The 21,205-nt window shown below is 38.5% G+C and overlaps 1 protein-coding gene across 4 annotated transcripts in view; it reads right to left on the bottom strand.

Annotated features, from left to right (window-relative positions):
* Ubr3 (ubiquitin protein ligase E3 component n-recognin 3) overlaps positions 1-21,205 on the bottom strand; it is a 159,124-nt gene that overhangs the window by 125,106 nt on the left and 12,813 nt on the right. For 2 of the 4 annotated variants that reach the window (XM_059260641.1, XM_059260643.1), the window contains exons 2-5: positions 17,620-17,759; positions 13,710-13,868; positions 8,605-8,748; positions 7,998-8,047 (exon numbers count right to left, since the gene is read on the bottom strand). In XM_059260641.1, the coding sequence (XP_059116624.1) occupies positions 7,998-8,047; positions 8,605-8,748; positions 13,710-13,868; positions 17,620-17,759 (493 nt within the window). Of the gene's footprint in view, positions 1-7,997; positions 8,048-8,604; positions 8,749-10,116; positions 10,213-13,709; positions 13,869-17,619; positions 17,760-21,205 lie in introns of those variants that run through there. The other 2 variants (XM_059260642.1, XM_059260644.1) reach the window with 2 other exon arrangements.

The raw sequence follows: 21,205 nt of genomic DNA, 5'->3' as shown, positions 1-21,205 counted from the left end.
CACAATACAACTCAACACATTTTGTGCTTATAAAGTAGCTCCCACGGGTAATGCCTGGAGGGCACTCACCAACCTAAGACAGAGCGCCTGTGTGGCCTGGACAGGCGTCTCCATGACAGGTAAAGTAACCTGCTGACGTCCCACACAAACTAAGTCAGAAGCTCATTTATTAGTAAAAGGGGGACCTGTAGGGCCCTGGCCCCCGTTTTGGGTAACTGTTACCTTGCTTGCTGACCTTGACCTTGATATCCTCCCTATGCTAATTCCCTCCCAGGTTTCAACCTCCTGAATACTTAAGGGAAATTCCTTGTCTGTGTATCCTATATAATGGGTGTTAACAGCTTAGATGCAAGATTGTAAAACATCTGTAGCAAACTTCTGCCCTCCAGGGTTCTCCCATTGTGCTGTAAGCCTGTATTTAAGACCTCCTCCCAGCCGGGCAGTGGTGGTGGTGCAAGCCTTTAATCCCAGCACTGGGAGGCAGAGGCAGGTGGATCTCTGTGAGTTCAAGGTCAGCCTGGACTACAGAGTGAGTTCTAGGAAAGGCGCAAAGCTACACAGCGAAACCCTGTCTCGAAAAACCAAAAACAAATAAATAAATAAAGTAGCTCCCAGTGATATTTTTTTTCATGCAAGCCAATGGTCCTAATATAATATTTCCCATTAAAAAATAAGAAACAAAAGCAGAAATAAAATAGGACAGGCAAGTTCAAAAGACTAGCAGAAGATTAATAGTAATATTATAACTTGGCTCTTCATTAAATTTAAAAACCTTTTGTTCTTTAAGCTATAAAGAATACTAGCAATTTCTAATACATGCCCTTTCACTTTAGAAAGGTAAAAATCAACTCTCTAAGCCAGTTGTGGTGGTTCATGCCTATAATTCCAGCAACTTGGGAATCCAGCCAATCTGCACTACATAGTAAATCTAAGCCAGCCTGACCTACAAAGTAAGATTCTGTCAGTCATGGTGGTGTATACCTTTAATCCCAGCATTCAAGAGGCAGGGACAGACAGATCTCTGCCATGCCCAGTATACATAGAGAGTTTCAGGACAGGCAGGGACACCCAGAGTGATCCTGTGTACTGAATAGTTTATGTCAACTTGACACAAACTGAAGTTATTGGAGAGAAGGAAACGTCAATTAAGAAAATGTCTCCAGGGCTGGAGAGATGGCTCAGAGGTTAAGAGCACTGGCTGTTCTTCCAGATGTCGTGCGTTCAATTCCCAGCAACCACATGGTGGCTCACAACCATCTACAATGAGATCTGGTGCCCTCTTCTGGCCTGCAGGCCGAACACTTGCTGTATACATAATAAATAAATAAATCTAAAATAAAAAATTTTAAAAAAATTTTAAATTAAAAAAAAAATGTCTCCATAAAAACTGGGCTGCAAGCAAGCCTGTAAAGCATTTTTTTCCTAATTAATGATTGATGGGGAGGGTTAAGTCTATTGTGAGTAGTGCCATCCCTGGGTTGGCCGAGCAAGCCAGCAAGCAGCAGCCCCCATGGCCTCTGCATCAGATCCTGCCTCCAGGTTTCTGCACTGTTTGAGTCCTTCTAACTTCCTTTTATGATGAACAGTGATAAGGAAGTGTAAGTCAAATAAGCCCTTTCCTCTCTCTCCCTAGTCCTGGGATTAAAGACACACGCCACCACTACCCAGCTCCGAATTTGCTTTTTAGTCATGGTGTTTCATCACAGCAAGAGAAATCCTAACTAAGACACCCTGTCCCAAAAAAGGGGGCTGGGCATGGTGGGACATGTGTACCATGTCAGAAGGCAGACACGGGCAGCTCTGAGTTCAAGGTCAGTCTGGTCTACACAGAAGTTACAGGCCAGCCAGGACTACAGAGTGAGACCTGTCTTTTAAAAAGAGGGCGAGGAGGGACACAATGGAGAGATGGCAACTATCTACAAGTGCTTGTTGCTCTTGCAGAGGACTGGAGTTCAGTTCCTAGTATCCCTAAGAATGTGAGTCTCATAACTACCTATAACTACAAGTCTAGAGTATCAACACCTTCTTCTGTCCTCCATGATGCTCATATGTACACACATAAACAGTATTTTGAAGTGCCCTCCCAAAATATTTTCCAATCTTAAATATAAGCTTTCATTCTCTTGATGTATAATAACAGTCATTATACATAAAACTTTATTAAAACTGTTCAGTAGTCATTACTAGTACAATATTTCATATCCACAGTGTTTATCAAAGGATAGGTACCAACTACTGGATGCTATTTAACTATAATTCCTAGTCATTATCAAATATCAAGAGAACTCAAGAAAAAGAACGGCTAATGGCACATCATGATTATGGAACTTACAAAACGTGTATAAATTCCTTAACATTTCTCTCATCTAGAGGTAGGATCTTATTTCTCTCCTTCCATTGAATGTGGGTGGGCCCCTCCTAGCAACTTACCTGTACCTAACAGTGGCAGTAAAAGAAACGCTAACTTCCAACTAGCTCACATCGTTAAGTCAGCCACCATTAAAGTCCAGCTTGAGATTGCCTTGACGGGATCCAGATGTAAGCACTCTGATCAACAACCAAAGCTCCTTCTGGACAGTCAGCATCAACTGTGAGCCCTGTGACTAAACCATCTTAATTTCCATCTCAGTTTGACCTTCAGATAACTTTAGCTCTGGCCAACAAACTAGCTGCAACTACATGAGATAACACAAGACAGAACTATCTAGCTGCCAGTCCCAAATTTCTAAGCCATAAAATGCAAGCAAATTACAATGGTTATTTTTAGGGCATAAAATTTTCAGACAAATTTGCTCCATAGCAATAACAACTACCCCTACAGCAACAACAATAGTTTCTACAGTAGTGATAGAAATGAACAATGGCCTATTAACTTCATAGCAATACCAGAGTAAGCAGATTAACAGACTTGGTATCTAATTTCAACTCCACCACTGACTGCGTAAAATTCACTACCCTGAGTGAATCGGTTAATTCTCATCAATTCAGTTTCATGAACCTTCAGGTCCTTTTAGCTAGAGCATTCATAATTTTAGAACCTTTAATTGCCTCCTCTTTCTCATTTTTTGTTTTTGCCATCTCACATGACTTTCATACAAAGTCAATATTTCAAAATAAAATTAAAATCACAAAACAAAGACAATGGGTATGTGGTGTATATATGTATATATCAATAAAACACAAATATAATTTTATATAAAAAATTATCGCCAGGCGGTGGTGGCGCACGCCTTTAATCCCAGCACTCGGGAGGCAGAGCCAGGCGGATCTCTGTGAGTTCGAGGCCAGCCTGGTCTACAGAGCGAGATCCAGGAAAAGGCGCAAAGCTACACAGGGAAACCCTGTCTTGAAAAACCAAAAAAAAAAAAAAAATTATCATCTTCAAATAGTAATTTCCCTGAAATAATCACTAAAATCTTGGAGCTGGAGAGATGGCTCAGTGGTTAAGAGCACCGACTGCTCTTCCAGAGGTCCTGAGTTCAATTCCCAGCAACCACATGGTGGCTCACAACCACTTGTAATGAGATCTGGTGCCCTCTTCTGTCCTGCAGGTGTACATGCAGGCAGAATACTGTATATATAATAAATAAATCTTTAAAAAAAAAAAAAATCACTAAAATCTTTCTGTGACTAGCCCTAGTGGTAGCCTTTATACTTTTTCTTTTCTTGTTTTTTTTTGTTTTGTTTTTCAAGACAGGGTTTCTCTGTGTAGCCCTGGCTGTCCTGGAACTCACTCTGTAGACGAGGCTGGCCTTGAACTCAGAGATCCGCCTGCCTCTGCCTCCTAAGTGCTGGGATTAGAGGCGTGCGCCACCATCCAGCTTGCCTTTATACTTTTTACTTTAAATGTTTACTTGTGACTTTTATAATCAAAAATAAATATAACTTATTAAAATGTGTATATGTGTGTGTGTATATATATGTGTGTGTGTATGTATGTGTGTGTGTATATATATACATATATATATGTATATATATATATATGCCGTTACTGAGCAATTCCATCTTAGAGAACTATTGTATACCTGCAAAATAAAAAAAAAAGAAATGGAAGCAGTGACTTAGAATCAGAATCAGAAATCAAGAATGATTGCACAATATGTAGTTTTTCCATTATTTTCAATATTATACCACCAATGAAAATAACATACAAAGATAGATTTGCACAGTTTATTACTGAGCAAATAAAAGCAGGTCACAAAGGAGTGACACATTTTTTACTTACGTTCTCACTAACAGTAGTGTTATTTAGCTATATAGAAATGGCTCTGTCAAAGCATGGAAACTATTAAATGACAGTATTAGAGGAGGGACTAATGTTAGAGGGTATAGGCAAGAACTTTCATCTGAATTGCCAGTAAAACACCAAAATGTATTTGCATATTACTTAAACAATTAAAAGCTGAAGGGTAAATTCATTTCCTTTAAATCATGCTTTAGTAACTATTTCTCAGGAAAGATAAGCTAAAATTTCTGTAGTGTAACTTATATATTTTAATCCCTCTACACATAAGACTAAAGAACAGGAAACATTTATGAGACCCAAATTTGTGGGCTAGGGATGTAGCCTAAGAGGTAGAAGGCTTGCCTATAGCATGCCTGAAGAGATCAATCAGTTCATTCCCCAGTTCCCAAGAAAACTAAGTGTGATAATACATGGCTGCAATCCCAGTATTTGGAAAGTAGAGACAGGAAAATTAAAACTTCAAGGTTATCCCTAGCTACATAAGTTCAAGGCTATCCTATACTTCATGAGACCCTGTCTCAAGAGAAAGAGGGAAAAAAAAAAGGTGGAAAGAAAATAGGTGTAAATTTGTGGCAGGTACATTAAAGTGATTTTATAGATATTATCCCAATTAATTCTAACATTAAAATTATCACTATTTTCTTTGTAAGAAAACTAATGTTGAAAAATAAAATAATCTGGCATATAAGGCTATAATGAGCCAAGATTTAAACACAGATCTGCCTGACTCTGAAGTGCAAGTTCTTTTTAGGATGAATTGTATGCCACCCTGGGGAACATGAAAAATTAACTGTATAGTAAAAGGAAACAAAGTGGTATTCCTAAAAATTCTCATAAACAAAACATTGTGTAGATATCCATTCAGTCTGCTTCCAGCTATACAATTTTAAACATTACAGGTTATTGCCATTGTTCTTGTTACTCCCCAGAATGTGATGGTAAGACCTTATTGCTTAAGACACTACATGCTTGGGTCATAGGATTCAAGTCACAGAGCGATCAGACTGATACCAAGCTGGAAGTTTCACTCCTACTGTCATCATACTAGAAGGTGCTATGCATCCTACAACAGTCTTACAGTCTCTGAATTGAGGGAGCTACAACAACAACTGGCCTGGCAAGATATGCCTGCTGGTCCAATAGTGGTACAAATGTTATGGGAGTAACCAATCACTTTCTGATTGGAGTTAAAGCTTGTTCCATAAGATGGAACTCATGCCTGGTACCTAGTCCAAATCCATGTCTGGCTAGATCACTGGCCCTAGAAGAGAACCTAATACTATTATTCTACTAAATGGACCTAATAAACTGGGCAGTGGTGGCACACGCCTTTAATCCCAGCACTGGGGAGTTGGGGGGGGGGGGGAGAAGCAGGCAAATCTCTGAGTTCAATGCCAGCCTGGTCTACAGAGTGAGTTCCAAGACATCCAGGGGTACATAGAGAAAATTTGTCTCAAAAAAAACAAAAACAAAAAGAGACCTAATAATAAACTATCCTCTATGTTCTTATCTTTATATCTATGATTAGTACATCTTTCAACCCTCATCAGAAAAGTTCCTTATGATGATTAATTTAGAGACACACAATTGCCCAACATGCAGAAGATAAGGGATTATGGTGTGCTCAGCTCTAAATGGGGCAGATATGTTACACACACACACACACACACACACACACACACACACACACACACACACACTGAGGAACCATCACAGAAGAAAGAGTGGACATCTGCAATGAAACAATGTTTGCCAGATGAGACAATTCTGTTGCAAACATGAACTCCTAGTGGCTGTAACTGCATGGATAACACCTCCATAAGATCAAGAAAGCTAAACTCCAGGATAGACAGGGAGGGGCTCCTGAAGTCCCCACATACACACCTTGTGTACCCCACAACCACCTGAGGAGCTACCAGCAACTGACAGCTGCTGGGGAGAGGGAGAACCCTTTCTCTTCAGGGATGCAGCCCCTGAGGGACTAGACCATGTCCAGTAGATGTCTTACTCCCAGACATACCCCAGCAGCATTAAGTGGCCTCTGAGTCTAAAAAGGAGTATATAAAGGTGGGAGGAAACGGTAGTGACTAGGGAAAGAAGTGCAGAAGAGGGAAGGAGATGGGTTTGCTCAAAGCACATCATGAGCGTAGGAAATTCTCTAACAGTGAAAAACTAAACTAGTTCGGAAGCAGGTAAAATATTACATACAGAAGTTGATGAAATTCTAAGAGGAGTGACTCCAAGAGGCCTGGAAAGACAGAGCCAGGCAATAATGAACGAAGAGCCATAATTCAAATCCCCTGCTATCACTGCAGAAATTACTCTTGAAAGTAATTTCTCTCTCAAAAGATGTCATTCTAGCATCCAACCAGAAGACACTATGCTGTTGCAACTGGAATTCTAAGAGTTTAAACAGAAGTTACTTCTTTCTTCATTAGAGGAATAAACACCTCTTTCAAAAGCTGGCTTTCTCCAAAGCCAGAAATCAAATTCAATTCAGGAAAATAAAGTAGAATTGTCAGCAGTAGGGGAGATAGGGGACAAGAGCTGGTAGAAGGAAAGAGGGAAACTATGAGCAAAGTATAATGATATATACACTTGTAAAAATGTCATAATGAAAGCCATTTTGGGTTCATTAACTTAAAAAAATTAATACAAATTTTTTCTTTACTTTTTTTTTTTTTAACTCAGAATAGCCTCAAACTCACAATCTTCCTGCTTTAATCTTGTCAACACTAGAAACAGACATATGTTACCATGCTGGCTTCAGGGCTTGGTTTTTTCCTGTGTCTGTGTGTGTGTGTGTGTGTGTGTGTGTGTGTGTGTGTGTGTGCGCGCGCGCGCGCGCGCATGTGTACTGAGTACTAAAGATGAAACTTGGAGCCTTCCAAACGTTGGGCAAGTAGTCTACTCCTAAGCAACACCTCCAGTCCCCTTTCGTTTTGTCTTATCTTGCTACTATTTGAGACAAGGTGGTAAGTAACCCAGACTAGCCTCAAGTTCATATATTCCAGGCCAGTCTCAAACTTGAGATGTAGCTGAGGATGACTCTAAACTGATCCTCCTGCCTCCACCTTCCAAGTGATGGGATCACAAGCATGAGCCAGCACACCACGTTTTATGATTCTGCCTCCCATGTGCTAGGATTACAGTGATGCACTGCCTTGTCCAGCTCCTTAACTAAATGTTTTAAGGTGTTTTTCTATATATAAAGGATAACAATCTATTATAGCCCTTGTCCTGTCACAAAGTACCTGTGATCTAGATACATAGAAGCTACTCTTGAGCTCCAGTATGTATGGAGATGTGTAAGGAATTTATACTAGATAACAACCATAAACCTTTTTTTTTCCCATAAATCCTACCTTGATTTTATGTTAATTCTGAATTGGAGGAGTGGGATGTACACGTGCATGTGCAGGTGTGTGCTCCTACCTGTACTTGCAAAGGCCAGAATCAACATTGGGTACATACCTCCCTCTATCATTTTCTACCATATTTTTGGGGTAAGGGGCTCTCACTGAACCTGGAGCTCTCCATTTTGCCTAGGCTGGTGGACCAGCGAGCCCCCACCCCTATCTCCAACTCCTAGCCCCAGGGTTTCCAGTGTAAGTTCACGCCTGGCTTTCTTCATGACAGCACAGCAAACACTACCTACTGAGGAGTCCCCCCACCCCCAAACCATGAATCTTTATCGCCCTAAAACATTTAAAATTCCATTTCTAAAAAAGTTTTAAAATTTCAATCTCACCTCATCTGAAGACTCTGCCTGGCCCAGTGCTCCTGGAGCGCCTGCAAAACCTTCAGACGGAAGGAAAAAAGTTGTCCATCATAATAGTTATACACCAATGTACTTGAAAATTATTTTGAGACATGCAACGATCAGAACTTTATATCAGTGAAGACATCCCATCTAAAAGTTACTTTGCAGAGTTCAACTTTAAAGTGTTCTTTAATAGGCTGATACTCCAACAGAAAAATTCCAGTGAAAACCTAAATTTAATAATTACAAATGGTGTTTCTGAAGGAGCTTGCTTTTTAGGTTTAAGCCATGACTACTAAAACACTGTGGTAAAGTCTGAAGCTACACTTCTCACACACTCGAACCACAACACTAAAAACTGAACAACTTGTATTTAAGGAAAGTGAACAAGTGAGGTTTCTTCACTGTCCAACCATGCCCCCACCCCTTCCTCTGTGAGGAAAGGAAAGGCCAATCTATTCTTTCTTGATTCCAATATAAAGAATGACACTGTTAAAGCTCAAAATAAATGTGTTCAATCCCAAGGGAAGTTTGAGGGGCTTTACACTGTAATAAAGTAACATCGCTATGATTCAAATTAAATATTTAAACACACCTTGAACTACCAGAGTGCTAGTGCCAGCAGCTGGCTCCTGCATCCCATATACAAGCTTATCCTCGGGATATGTGAGTCCAGAGCTTTTCAAAGCTATAAGGTACTTCTCATGACTTTTCTTTGCACAAGCATTTTCTCCAAGACCTAATATTTAAAACAAAGTTAGAGTCAGAAGAAAATATTACATTCAAAATCTAAATACAGTCATCCTGTGACTACACATGAGTAAATATTCTAATGGAAGAGGAAACTACAATAAACATAAAATTTGTTTCATATAATATTTTGTGATTATGCTTGGCATTAACAATCCCAGAATGAACAGCAGTTTATAACAGGATTGAAATCTATTAAGCATCGAAAATACATGAGAAGGCTATAGACAAGGCATGCTAAAGCATGATCCAATTTTCCAGAAACCTGAAAATCAGTGTTAAAGAAAGGCAAGAGAAAATGATGTACATGGGCTGGAGAGAAATGGTTCAGTGGTTAAGAGCACTGACTGCTCTTTCAGGGAGGGGACCCAAGTTCAATTCCCAACACTCACATGGCAGCTCACAACTGTCTCTAACTCTGGGGATCTGACACCTTCACACCAATGCATATAAAGTTAAATATTATTTAAAAAAAAAAAAAAAGCTGTAGATGACAATTACTAAGCAGACATCCACAGGTGACTTGAGCATCTGTGGTCTTAGGACATCAAACACATAAGACTTATCCAGAGAAGAGTGCTCAGAAAGGCTTTCCAGAGAAGATAAAGCTTCAGTAGAAATTTTCAAATATTACAAATGAAATTACATTTGATTCTTGTTTTTTTTTTTTAATCATCTTATCATATTTAAGAAATTAAAATTAGGCCGGGCGGTGGTGGCGCACGCCTTTAATCCCAGCACTCGGGAGGCAGAGCCAGGTGGATCTCTGAGTTCAAGGCCAGCCTGGGCTACCAAGTGAGTTCCAGAAAAGGCGCAAAGCTACACAGAGAAACCCTGTCTCGAAAAAACCAAAAAAAAAAAAACAAAAAAAAATGAAATTAAAATTATAATTATAACCAAGCAGTGGTGGCACATGCCTTTAATCCCAGCACCTGGGAGGCAGAGGTAGGTGGATCTCTGAGTTCGAGATTAGCCTGGTCTACAGAGCGAGTTCCAGGACAGCCAGGGCTACATAGTGAAACCCTGTCTTGGGGAGAAAAAAAGAAGAACCATTTCTAGTTTAAGGAAATAACAGATGTCCAGGCAAAATCCCGCCCCCACCCCTTTTTTTTAAGACAGGGTTCTATGTTGCCCAGGCTCCCCTCAAACTTGAAATCCTCCTGCCTCAACCTCTCAAGTAACTGAGATTATAGTTTTGAACCACCACATCCACTTAAAGTATGATCTTCACCTATCTTCAGTTTCATCACCAAGCTCAAACAGAAGCCACCATCATCATTCACTGAAACTCTGCCTGAGCTGCCTTTCATATTCTTTCCAATTAATTCTTGGCCAAAAGCGGGTAAGATCATCTTACTCTTGAGGTTAAAGCATTTGAATGATATAGGCTTGAATGAAAAATATCCCAGGTAGGCTCAAGCATTTGAAGACTTGCTCCCCAGCTGGCTGCACTGTTTATGAAAGTAGTTGCAGGCTGCCAGAGCAGCACTTTATAACAGGGGTGGGCTTTTGTGAGGCCACAGCTTCATCCCACTTTCAGTTCACAGTCTGGTTTGTATTGGTGGCTAAAGATACCATCTCTCAGCCTCTTGCTCCAGCTCCCTGTTGTCACAATACAACAACACTACCCAGCCATTATGGACTCTCCCTCTAAAATCAAAGCCAAAATAAAACTCTTACTTCCATGAATCACTTTTGGTCTCAGTATTTTATCAGAGCAACAGAAAAATAACTAATACACAGAACTTGCCAATATATTCGAATAAAATATAAAATTGCACATACCCTGTGAGCATTTGGATGTACTCTGATGTGAGCCTTATTTGAGCTACTATCCCCCTAAATGGTTGTTTCTTATCAATACCCTGGGCTTTTAGTCCCTCCAAAGAATTAAGTTCATCCTTATTCATAAACAGTCTCACATGGTAGTCTCTTTACCTGGTATCTGGAGGTAGGTAAGTATTATTTTCTTTGTGTCTATCCTAGCTGGGGTTTATTAAAAGTACCTTGTATCTTCTAATCAAATATTTTTCATGCAATTTGAAGAAATTCAGTTAAATTCTTCAAATATTTCTGGTCTCAAAACACATGCTAAATCAGTGGTTCTCAACCTTCCTAATGCTGTGACCCTTTAATAAAAGTTCCTCATGTTGTAGTGACTCCCCAACCATAAAATTATTTCGTTGCTACTTCATAACTGTGATTTTGCTACTGTTATGAATCATATTGTAAATATCTATTTTCTGTTGGTCTTGGGCGACCCTATGAAAGGGTTGTCTGACATCCAAAGGGGTCTCAACCCACAAGTTAAGAACCACTGTGCGGGGGCTGGAGAGATGGCTCAGAGGTTAAGAGCACTGGCTGCTCTTCCAGAGGTCCTGAGTTCAATTCCCAGCAACCATATGGTGGCTCACAACCTTCTATAGTGAGATCTGGTGCCCTCTTCTGGTGTGCAGGCAGAACACTGTATACATAATAAATAAAATAAATCTTGTTTAAAAAAAAAAAAAAAAGAACCACTGTGCTAGATTATCGGATTCTGAGAAGTCCCAGAGACTAATACATTTTGTTCAGCCATTTCTTGCTGTTTACCAGGTTGGTGGATCTGCTATTATGTCTTCCACATGGGCTCTTCTACCCCTATCCAATCTGTTATTTAATTATTGACTCAAGTTTTCAATTCCATCACTGTACTTTACAGTAACTTTCAGTTATACAAATTCACTTTGGCTCTTTTTGTTACATTACTTTGTTAAGATTTCACTCACTGATACCGATTTTCCTTTAATTCTTTAGACACATTTTCCTTTTATTTTTTGGCAAATGTATACTAGTTGTTTTCACTGTCTTTATCTACTAAATGCAGCATCTATCCCATCATCTTGGTCAACTTACAAGGGCTTTCACCTCTTGATTCTAGCATACAGTTTCTTATTTCCTGGCATGCCCAATTTGTTTTTATTATGTACTACATAGTCTACCAACACAATATAGAAGATTCTCGATCCTTAGAGTACTAAATTTCATTCTATAACACAGTTCAACCACAAGCTGAATACTTTGAGCCAGTACAGAAGGAAAAAAATCATAAAGGCTTTGTTTTACACTTCCTATGTGGCACCTCTAAAAAAAGTTTAATGTGCTGAAAGGACCTCTACCTTGAGAGGAACCACCTTATGGTCTGTCTTCTATGCAGGTACAGTTGGGTGATGAGGCTCTTTCTAAATTGTGTGTGTGTGTGTGTGTGTGTGTGTGTGTGTGTTACATGTGAGTGCAGGTACTTTGTGCACGGCATGGCATACATGTGGAGATCAAAGGAAAACTTTGGAAATTGGTTCTCTTCTTTCACTGTGATTCTGGGGTTGTCAGGCTAGTGCATCAAGTTCTTCTACTTGCTGAGTCATCTGTACTGTCTAGATTATGAGCTTTTTTAAGGTGGGGGGGGGTTGTTTGTTTTTGTTTGTATGTGTATGTATGTGTGTGTGTGTGTGTGTGTGAGAGAGAGAGAGAGAGAGAGAGAGAGAGAGAGAGAGAGAGAGAGAGAATGTGGGTTTGTACACAAGTGCAGTGCTCTCAGAGGTCAGATGTCAGATGCCCCTGGAGCTGGAGTTACCACCAGCTGTAAGCAGCCCGAATATGAATGTTAGGAGCCAAATTTGGGTCCCTTGAAAAAGCAGTCCCCACTCTTAACTCCCGAGCTATATCTATCTTCTGATCGTGAGCTTCCTTTATGTTTTTTTCTCTTTTGATGATGAGTTTTCTCAAGACTAGCCTACAGTCGACCTTACTTACTCAAGGTCTGATCTTCTGGTAACTCAGAACCAGATGATTATAGCAATAGAAAGGTCTCTTTCAGGTGGATGAACTAAAACCTCAAAGTTACCTAACATTGCTTGCCTACAGATATTTATTCTATTTTTAACCCACAATAGCTAATTCTCAACAAATCCTAGGTGGGGGCAAGAGATGGCTCAGCAGTTAAGAGCATTTGTTCTTGCAGAAGACCCAGGTTCAATTCCCAGCACCCACATATCAATTCAAAGCCATATGTAACTCTAGTTCCAGGGGATCTGACAACCTCCATAGGCACCTGACATGCATGTGGTGCATATACATACACGCAAGCAAAACACTCACAAATATAAAATAAGTAAATCTAAAAAGAAAAAACAGAAAACAAACAAAACAAAACCAAACCTTAGGTAGTCTCATACTGGATATTCACTGGTTGTGCAAAGGTCTGCCCACCATTCCTTGGTATTCTGCCCCAAAATTCCAGTTTCCACCATCTTCAACAGACCACTATGATGATCTGTGTGTGTTTTTTAACTCAGCAGGACCACCATGACCTGCTTCAGGGCCATTGTATACAGTCAGGAAGTCTCCCAGAACCATCACGAGACTCATCTCGCACTAGTCCTTTTCCCAAGAGTCTACAGTGTGTACTACCTGCTCTCTTCTACTTTCAAACAGCTGCCTCATCTTTTGTCCTATTGCTTATGACAAACACTACAACATCTACCTGGAATCTAACCCCTTCACCACCCAATTCCGTGGCCCTCTAGCTCACAATTTCTGCTGTTAGAAGTTCTAGTATTATTAGTGAGCACTAGCATCCCCCCCCCCAGCACCTGGGGATCAGGTGTTCTAGTCTGGTCAGATGGCTCAGCAGGTCAGAGCACTTGCCAGTGGCCAGCACCCGAGCTGAGCGCCTTTCACTTTCACCAGACCTAGTGAAGAGACCGCATGCTGCAACAGAAATCAGGTGAGAAGTTTTTCAAAGGCAATGTAATTTTTCTGAAGTTCAGTCTTCCTCATCTATAAGTTTTCTTAATAATTTCAAGCTTTAGAATTCTATGAAAAATATTAACTTCATTTTTATTTTCTAAAGATGCTACTTTTATTACAATGAATAAGTAAATTGTACATTTCTCCTAACTTTTCACTTACCAGAAGTCAGATCTTTGTAGTTTTGTTGGTTTGTTAACACCTGAGTAAGAACAGACCTCATTGCTCCTCCCATTTTAGTCAGGTCTTCTAAAAAGGAAATCTGAGGCTCCAAAAGCTGTAGGACTTTGTTAAGATCTTTTTCTGATGGTATATCAGCTGCTTTAAAAAAAATGTATTTATAACACATGTTTTATATATGTATATAAATGCATATATATATATACATAATTATATAATGAAGAATAATTTAAAATATTTTGTTCAGAACAATAACATTTTATTCTTTCACAATTTTAGTGGTTTTGATATTTTATAGCCAAGAAAGTCACTATTTAAGAACTCTGCTAGACACACACCTTTAATCCCGGCATTCAGGAGGCAGAGGCAGGCAGATCTCTGTGAGTTCAAGGCCAGCCTGAAAATTCCAGGCCAGCCAGAGTTACATGGTTACCTGAGACCCTGTTTCAAAAAATAAATAATTTGCCGGGCGGTGGTGGCGCACGCCTTTAATCCCAGCACTCGGGAGGCAGAGCCAGGCGGATCTCTGTGAGTTCGAGGCCAGCCTGGGCTACAGAGTGAGTTCCAGGAAAGGCGCAAAGCTACACAGAGAAACCCTGTCTCGAAAAACCAAAAAAAAATAAAAAATAAAAAAAATAAAAAAATAAAGAATTCTATTAGAAAACTAGTATCTGCCCAGCACCTACCCTACAAATGACTCACTCTGGAAATCAGTCATTTGAAAAAAGTAGATGATAAAAAGAGATGACTAGTGACATGGTAAGAATTTAATTAGTGGGGCTGGCAAGATAGCAATGTGGATAATGCTTGCCTCTAAACCAGACTTCAATGCCCAGAAACACATATGAGGGTACCGGGACCTCACCAAGAGTTCTGTGGTGGGTGCACACTCAAAGAGGAATGGAAATAGAGGTTATAAAAACTAAAAATATGTTTAAAAAAAAAAAAACAACTCCTTGGCCAGTAAATGAGAAAAATATTAAAGATGAAAGGAAAAGCAATGTTTTAAAACCTCACAGCAGTAGTTCTCAACCTTCCTAATGCTGAGATCCTTTAATGCAATGTCTTAGGTTGTGGTACCCCAATCAAAAAATTATTTCATTGCTACTTCATAATTGTAATTTCACTAGTTACAAATTGTAATATAAATATCTGATATGCAGGATAGCTGATATTCAACCCCTGTGAAAGAGTTTCTCAACTCCACAAAGGTGTTGCGCCCCACAGGTTGAGAACTTCTGCCCTAAAGACTGAAAGAAAGACATAAACAAAGATGTAAAGTTTAGTAATGACTGGTTAAAAGAATACCCATAAGAGAGCTAAGGGAGGGTCTGCATGCCCCAGAAAGGAGAGACATACTAAGCACCCAAATCCTCACTTTCTCAGTTGGCTGCAAGTGCTGTGAGCTACGAACGTGTACCTTCTCCCCAGTGACTCACACAGTAACACAGGAGATCTGTAATGGATGTTGTTTTAGTTTCCAGGGGCTCTGACAACATCTAATAATAGGCTACACATTTAGGGTAGAGAAAAAGAACCCAAAGCAACTGTGAATTCACAAGATTTCTGTGAATCCACGAGCTTCCATGACCTCGAATTTTAGTATGGTCACAAACAAACACAGATTGGGGGTTTTGTTTGTTTAGTTTTTTTCTTTTTTTGATTGTTTGCCTAAGTAAGAAATTAATGCTGAGCAAAAGAAGAAAACTTAATGAATGCACATTCATGAAATTCATCCTTAGACAAAAATGCTTTCACTAGTTTCTTCATATTTTCAGATTTAAAAAAAAAAAAAAAAAAAAGACAGGTGTGGTAGCACATGCCTTTAGTCCCAACAGATGAAGGCAGAGGCAAGCAATCTCCAAGTTCAAGACAAGCCTGGTCTACATAAAGAGCCAGGTCAGCCAAAGCTACATAGTGAGACCCAGTGTCTAACTAAAGAAATAGATAGAGCAGATAACAGTAGTACATAACTATCACAGCTATGCCTCTACTTATACTACTACCTTTTTAACCACTGAATGTTACTGAAGGAAAAATTAATAACACACTTTTGTATGAAATAGTCATTAAACTAATTGTAAATTTTCAGAGTCTCACAAAAAAATGTTTTATTACTTTTTAAAAATAGAATGCCTGCGATATAAAATGCAAATTTCCAAAAAGCTTAGCAAATTCATGAGAAATAATACTGAAAACAAGTTTTTTCATCCTAAAGAGACAGCAGTCTGGGACTAAATCTAAGTAAAAGTTTTCTTTTTAGAAAGCTACATGTCCTGAGAGGAGTACTTCAGAAATGATTCTATGTTGTTGTTTAAAACACAGTTAAGAAAGTGTAATGGCTTGCTCACAAGTCTCAGGAATGGTGAAGACATTACAAGATGGCTGTAGTGATGGACCTGTAATCCCAGCACTCAGGAAACAGAGGCAAGAGGAGCACCACACAGTGAGTTTCAGGTCTACACAGTGAGTTTCAGGCCAACCAGGAATACAAAGCAAGACGCTGCCCCAAAAAGCAAAAAATTAAATAAAATAAAATCAAAAGGTCTATTATTCTTTCACAATTTAAGAATGGGAACAGAAGATAAAAATGTATGCCATATCCTAGTTTCAAACTGAATATAAGGTTTATATATTAAATTGTTGAAAACATAAAAATAATATAAAAGCTGGTACCACAGGATAAAAAAGTCACTATCATTAGAAAGGCAGAAGACATAAAAAGCTATAAATTTGTTCTATACTACTACCATCTCTAATTCATAACATCTTACAAGACATAAAAAGCTAATAAATTTGTTCTATACTACTACCATCTCTAATTCATAACATCTTACAACGAACTCTAATACGTGCCTAAATCAACCGTTTAAAGAACATTTTTCAAGATTATGACAAAATCTTAATACAATAAGTGTAAGTTGAGTGTTTTTCCTCTTTTTTTAGTACTGACCTATGCACACTTAGCACTGATACACTAATATGAAAGCAAACAATTTAAGTCTATCATAAGTTGTTATATAAAATATCTCAGGGAGGAAAACAATAGCAATTTATTATCTAAAAATCTGTTAAATTCAAACATTTCTCGACTATATAATTTTGCTCAATGATAATATAATTAATTGCAAATCACTCTTTATTTAGAGGCAAAAAGTACCAAACTATGCCTCTACAATGTATCTATAAAGTTGTACAGATCAGTACTTTTCTATATTTCATAGTCATTACTTGAATGTTAAGCAAAGAAACATAAAACGCAGCAGAAAGCAGTGCGGAAAGGGGATAAGGTTACAATAAATGTAATGTATAAAAATGCCATCATGAAGCCCATTATTTTGTATGCCATCTTTAATTTCTTATTTTTTAAGTATTAAAAATGTTAAATAAATCTGGGCAATGGTAGCACACACCTTTAATCCCAGCACTCAGGAGGCAGAGGCAGATAGATCTCTGAGTTCGAGGCCAGACTGATCTACAGAGCAAGTTCCAGGACAGCCAGGGTGGTTACATGGAGAAACCCTGTCTCAAAAAAACAACAAAAATGTTAAAAAAAAAAAAAAAAAAAAAAAAAAAGTGTTATCTTGGACTGGAGAGATGGCTTGTGGTTAGAAGCATGCACTACTCTGACAGAGGACCTGAGTTCGGTTCTCAGTACCCACATCTGAAGGCTTACAGCTACCTATAACTCAAACTTTAGATCTGACACCTCTGGCCTCCCTGGGCACCTGCACTCATATGCACTAACACACTAACAGATAACACACACATATACATATAGTCAAAAATATATAACTTTCAGTGATAGCTTTAAATTTTTACTTTATGATTAGTGCTAAAATTCTATGATGTGATCATTTAAGAGTATTACAATGAACATATTAAAACATACCTGGTTCATTATAGCCTTCTCTTAAGTACTGAATAAGACAAAAAATAAATCTTGGAAGAACAAATTCAGACATCATCAGTAAGTCTTTGGGGACACAGGGAATATTTGAACTTGATTTAATCTGATGTCTTCTGCAAAACCTGTAATAGGGGGAAAAAAGGAACTGAGAAAAGGAGAGAAAAAATGTCTAACCAGGCAAAAATGTATTATTTCTATTTATAATATTCATAAAGAAAATACAAGCAAATACTAAAGCCAGAACAATCCTTCTTGGTGAATTTTAAAGCACCAAGTTAAAAGAATATAGCTTCAGTGTGCCTTTAAACTAAAAGTGGTACCCAGAGACTTTCTGAGAAAGACCATAATAGCCATGTCCTAAACAGAACACAAAAAGAAAATAAGCATAGTTTTACATTTATGACTGCAATATATCACTTCCAAGTACTATTTTACTATTTCCATCCTTTATAAGTCTGTAAGTACACACTCGGGAGGCAGAGACAGAGGCAGAAGCAGATGGATCTCTGTGAATTTGAGGCCCGTCTGGTCTACAAATTGAGTTCTAGGACAGCTCAGGCTGTTACACAGAGAAACCTTGTCTCAAATAAATAAATAAATAGATAAATAAATAGATAAATAAATAAATAAATAAATAATGAGATAAGCCTGTAAGTACAACTTGATGTTATCTGAAGCAATTACATTTTCCAATCCGACCTCAATGAATTAATCAATGATATAAGTAATTGAAGTTTATCTTAAAAGTTTATACATTCAAGTGTATATATTCTTGTTAATCTTCATTATACATTATCGGAAAAAATCACTGGTACATTTGAGCAACAAAGGCAAATATTCACAATCCAAATTGTCACAAATAATTTATTTTGCTTCCAAACACAAAATTACTAATTAAACACATAAAAATGTCTAAAAATAAACTTAATAGGAAGAAGACAAAAGCTATTTTGGCTAAAAAAAAAAAAATTAATGATCTGAATACTGACAGCAAACAGCATACTTAAGTGGAAAAATGATTTTATTTCATAAAACACAGAAATTCTTCTAAACTTAAATGCCATTAAATTCATTAAATTTAAAGTGCAATGGAATGGGCTGTTGCACAAAGAAACCCTATCTCAAAAAACCAAAAAAAAAAAATCTAGTTGCCATTAATAATTAATAAACATAAAAACTGATCAGGAAAAGCTCCATCAGGAAAAAAACACCACACACGTTCATTTGTCAATGATACAACAGGAAAAATGTTTATAATTCATAACTAGCCAAAGGGCTACCTAAATACAACCCTGTGTTTTAGCCCCAGAATGGTACACCGCCCCATCTTAGACTTGGACTCAGTACAGCTTACCATGCCAACATTAAGGATGAACTTCTCTAAACTCTTTCTAATCTTGTACACAATCCTTTAACCTAACCGTCTAAGATTTTTTTTCTTTTTTTTTTTTTCAAATTTATGAGCATGTGTGTACCCCACATTGGGTGTGTGGGGAGTGTGTGGTGGAGGAGGCCTGTGCCAGATCCTCTGCAGTTAGACTAAGAGGTGGTTGTGAGCCATCAGGTGTTACATGCTAGGAATCAAATTGGGCCTTCTGGAAGAACAGCAAGCACTCTTTTTGGTTTGGTTTGTTTGGTTGGTTTTGGTTTTTTGTGGTGGTGGTTTTTGAGACAGGGTTTCTCTGTGTAGCCCTGGCTGTCCTGGAACTCGCTCTGTAGACCAGGCTGGCCTCGAAATCACAGAGATCCACCTGCCTCTGCCTCCCAAGCACTCTGAACTCCTGAGCCATCTCTCCAGACACTCTTCTTTTAAACCTTTTGAAAAAATTTACTTTCAAAATAACTGTATTAGTTCGAGTTCACTTTAAATTAGAATTAAGTTGTGAGATATTTTGTGACACTTCCTAAAGAGGACAGTGATACATGAATACCCATATTGCAGGGGTTTGTTGTTTTGTTTGGGTGGGGGCTTGTTGTGAGGCTTTTTTAGGGAAGGTCTAATGGCCCAGACTGGCTTCAAAATCCCTAAACTAACTGAAGTTGCCTTAAAACTCCTAATCTTCCTACCTCCACCTTCCATTGCTGGGATTACAGGTATATACCACCTTACATGGTCCCAGAAACTCTCATACACTACACAGACATTTTATAAACTCTCTCCTTTGTTTATAAATTAGGTAACCAGAAAAAAAATGCAAGATTTACTAACATAGGAATTCATAACTATATTAAGATCCCAACTCACTATTACTGCAAGCTTGATGTATAGTTCATGCTTAGCATGTGTAGGACCCTGGTTAGATTCCCAGTACCAAAGTAAGGAGGGAGGAAGTCCATATACACAAATATATCACATGTGTGCATGCAACTTTAAACATAAGCAATCAACCACTTCCTGTTTTCTCAATAAGAAAGAGTAACACTATTTGCAGCGTTAAAGTCCCACTGTGTAGAAATCTAACCCTCTTTTACTTTAGAGTAAATTAGAAAATGAGTAATTGAGCAGATATTAAAACTGAAATTATCAAAACTATGACAATATACTTATAGTTTCAGAAACAGAGTTCCTGCCTTATAGTTTTTCCTACTATTTACAATGAATGGGGGTGTCTGCACATTATAAGAAATTGTATATCTTTGAAACTGTCTGACCAAAATACTGTTTGTAGCTTAGACCAAACTCTGATTAATAATAAGTCATTGCTAGTCAAAAGGGGGAAGGCCACAAAATCATGTGCCACCATCTACTCTTCTCCACAAACCTTATTAACCTACTCTACCCCTGGACTCCTTACTGCAGCTAATAACAGCATCATTTTCTCAAGCATTCATAAGTAACTCCTCTCAACTTCCAGCATAAAATGTACATGGTTAAGTGACTGCTACATTTAGACTAGTATATGATTTTTAAAAAATATCATAGTAAAACCAAAAGTATATTATTTATATTCATTCTTTCATTGCACTTGGGTTTAGATGAGATCTTAAATTAACATGTATCCACGTTTCCTAAAATTTTCACTTGTTTAGGAAAGAAAAGTAATTTTTAAGATCACAAAAACTTGTAGCTATAGGACAAAATTTAACCATGTTTTTGTTGTTATTTTGTGTGTGTGTGTGTGTGTGTGTGTGTGTGTGTGACACGCTGCAGTTTCCAATGCCACTATAATGAACGAATATTCAATGGGGAGGTGGGAAAGATGGAGGAACAGAATGGTGAGTGAGAGTGGAGGAGGTGGAACTAGAGACGCAATGCGGTGACAGGTGTGAAAGGCTGCAGTGGACGGGGGACACGTCGTTGCTGAGAAAGTCCAACAAGCCTAGAGCTTGCACAGATTCAGACCCCGAAAACACTGCCCAGCTGCATGATCCACCTGGTTCTGAGCAACAACAGGAAGTCAGTTCATTTTCTGGACTGGACCTCCTTGAAAGACCTCTGTGGTCTGTCCTGCTCCTGGAGGCCATGTATCTGATGTCTGTGGTCCATACTGCCATTGAGGGCCATATTTGGGTTCATTCTCCCACTGCGGCCTGGGCTGTGTTAATGTCTGTGGCCCGTGTTACCACC

The sequence above is a fragment of the Peromyscus eremicus genome, chromosome 4 (assembly GCF_949786415.1).
Source record: "Peromyscus eremicus chromosome 4, PerEre_H2_v1, whole genome shotgun sequence".
NCBI classification, from domain to species: Eukaryota; Metazoa; Chordata; class Mammalia; order Rodentia; family Cricetidae; genus Peromyscus; species Peromyscus eremicus.
This window is presented reverse-complemented; position numbering and strand designations above follow the sequence as displayed.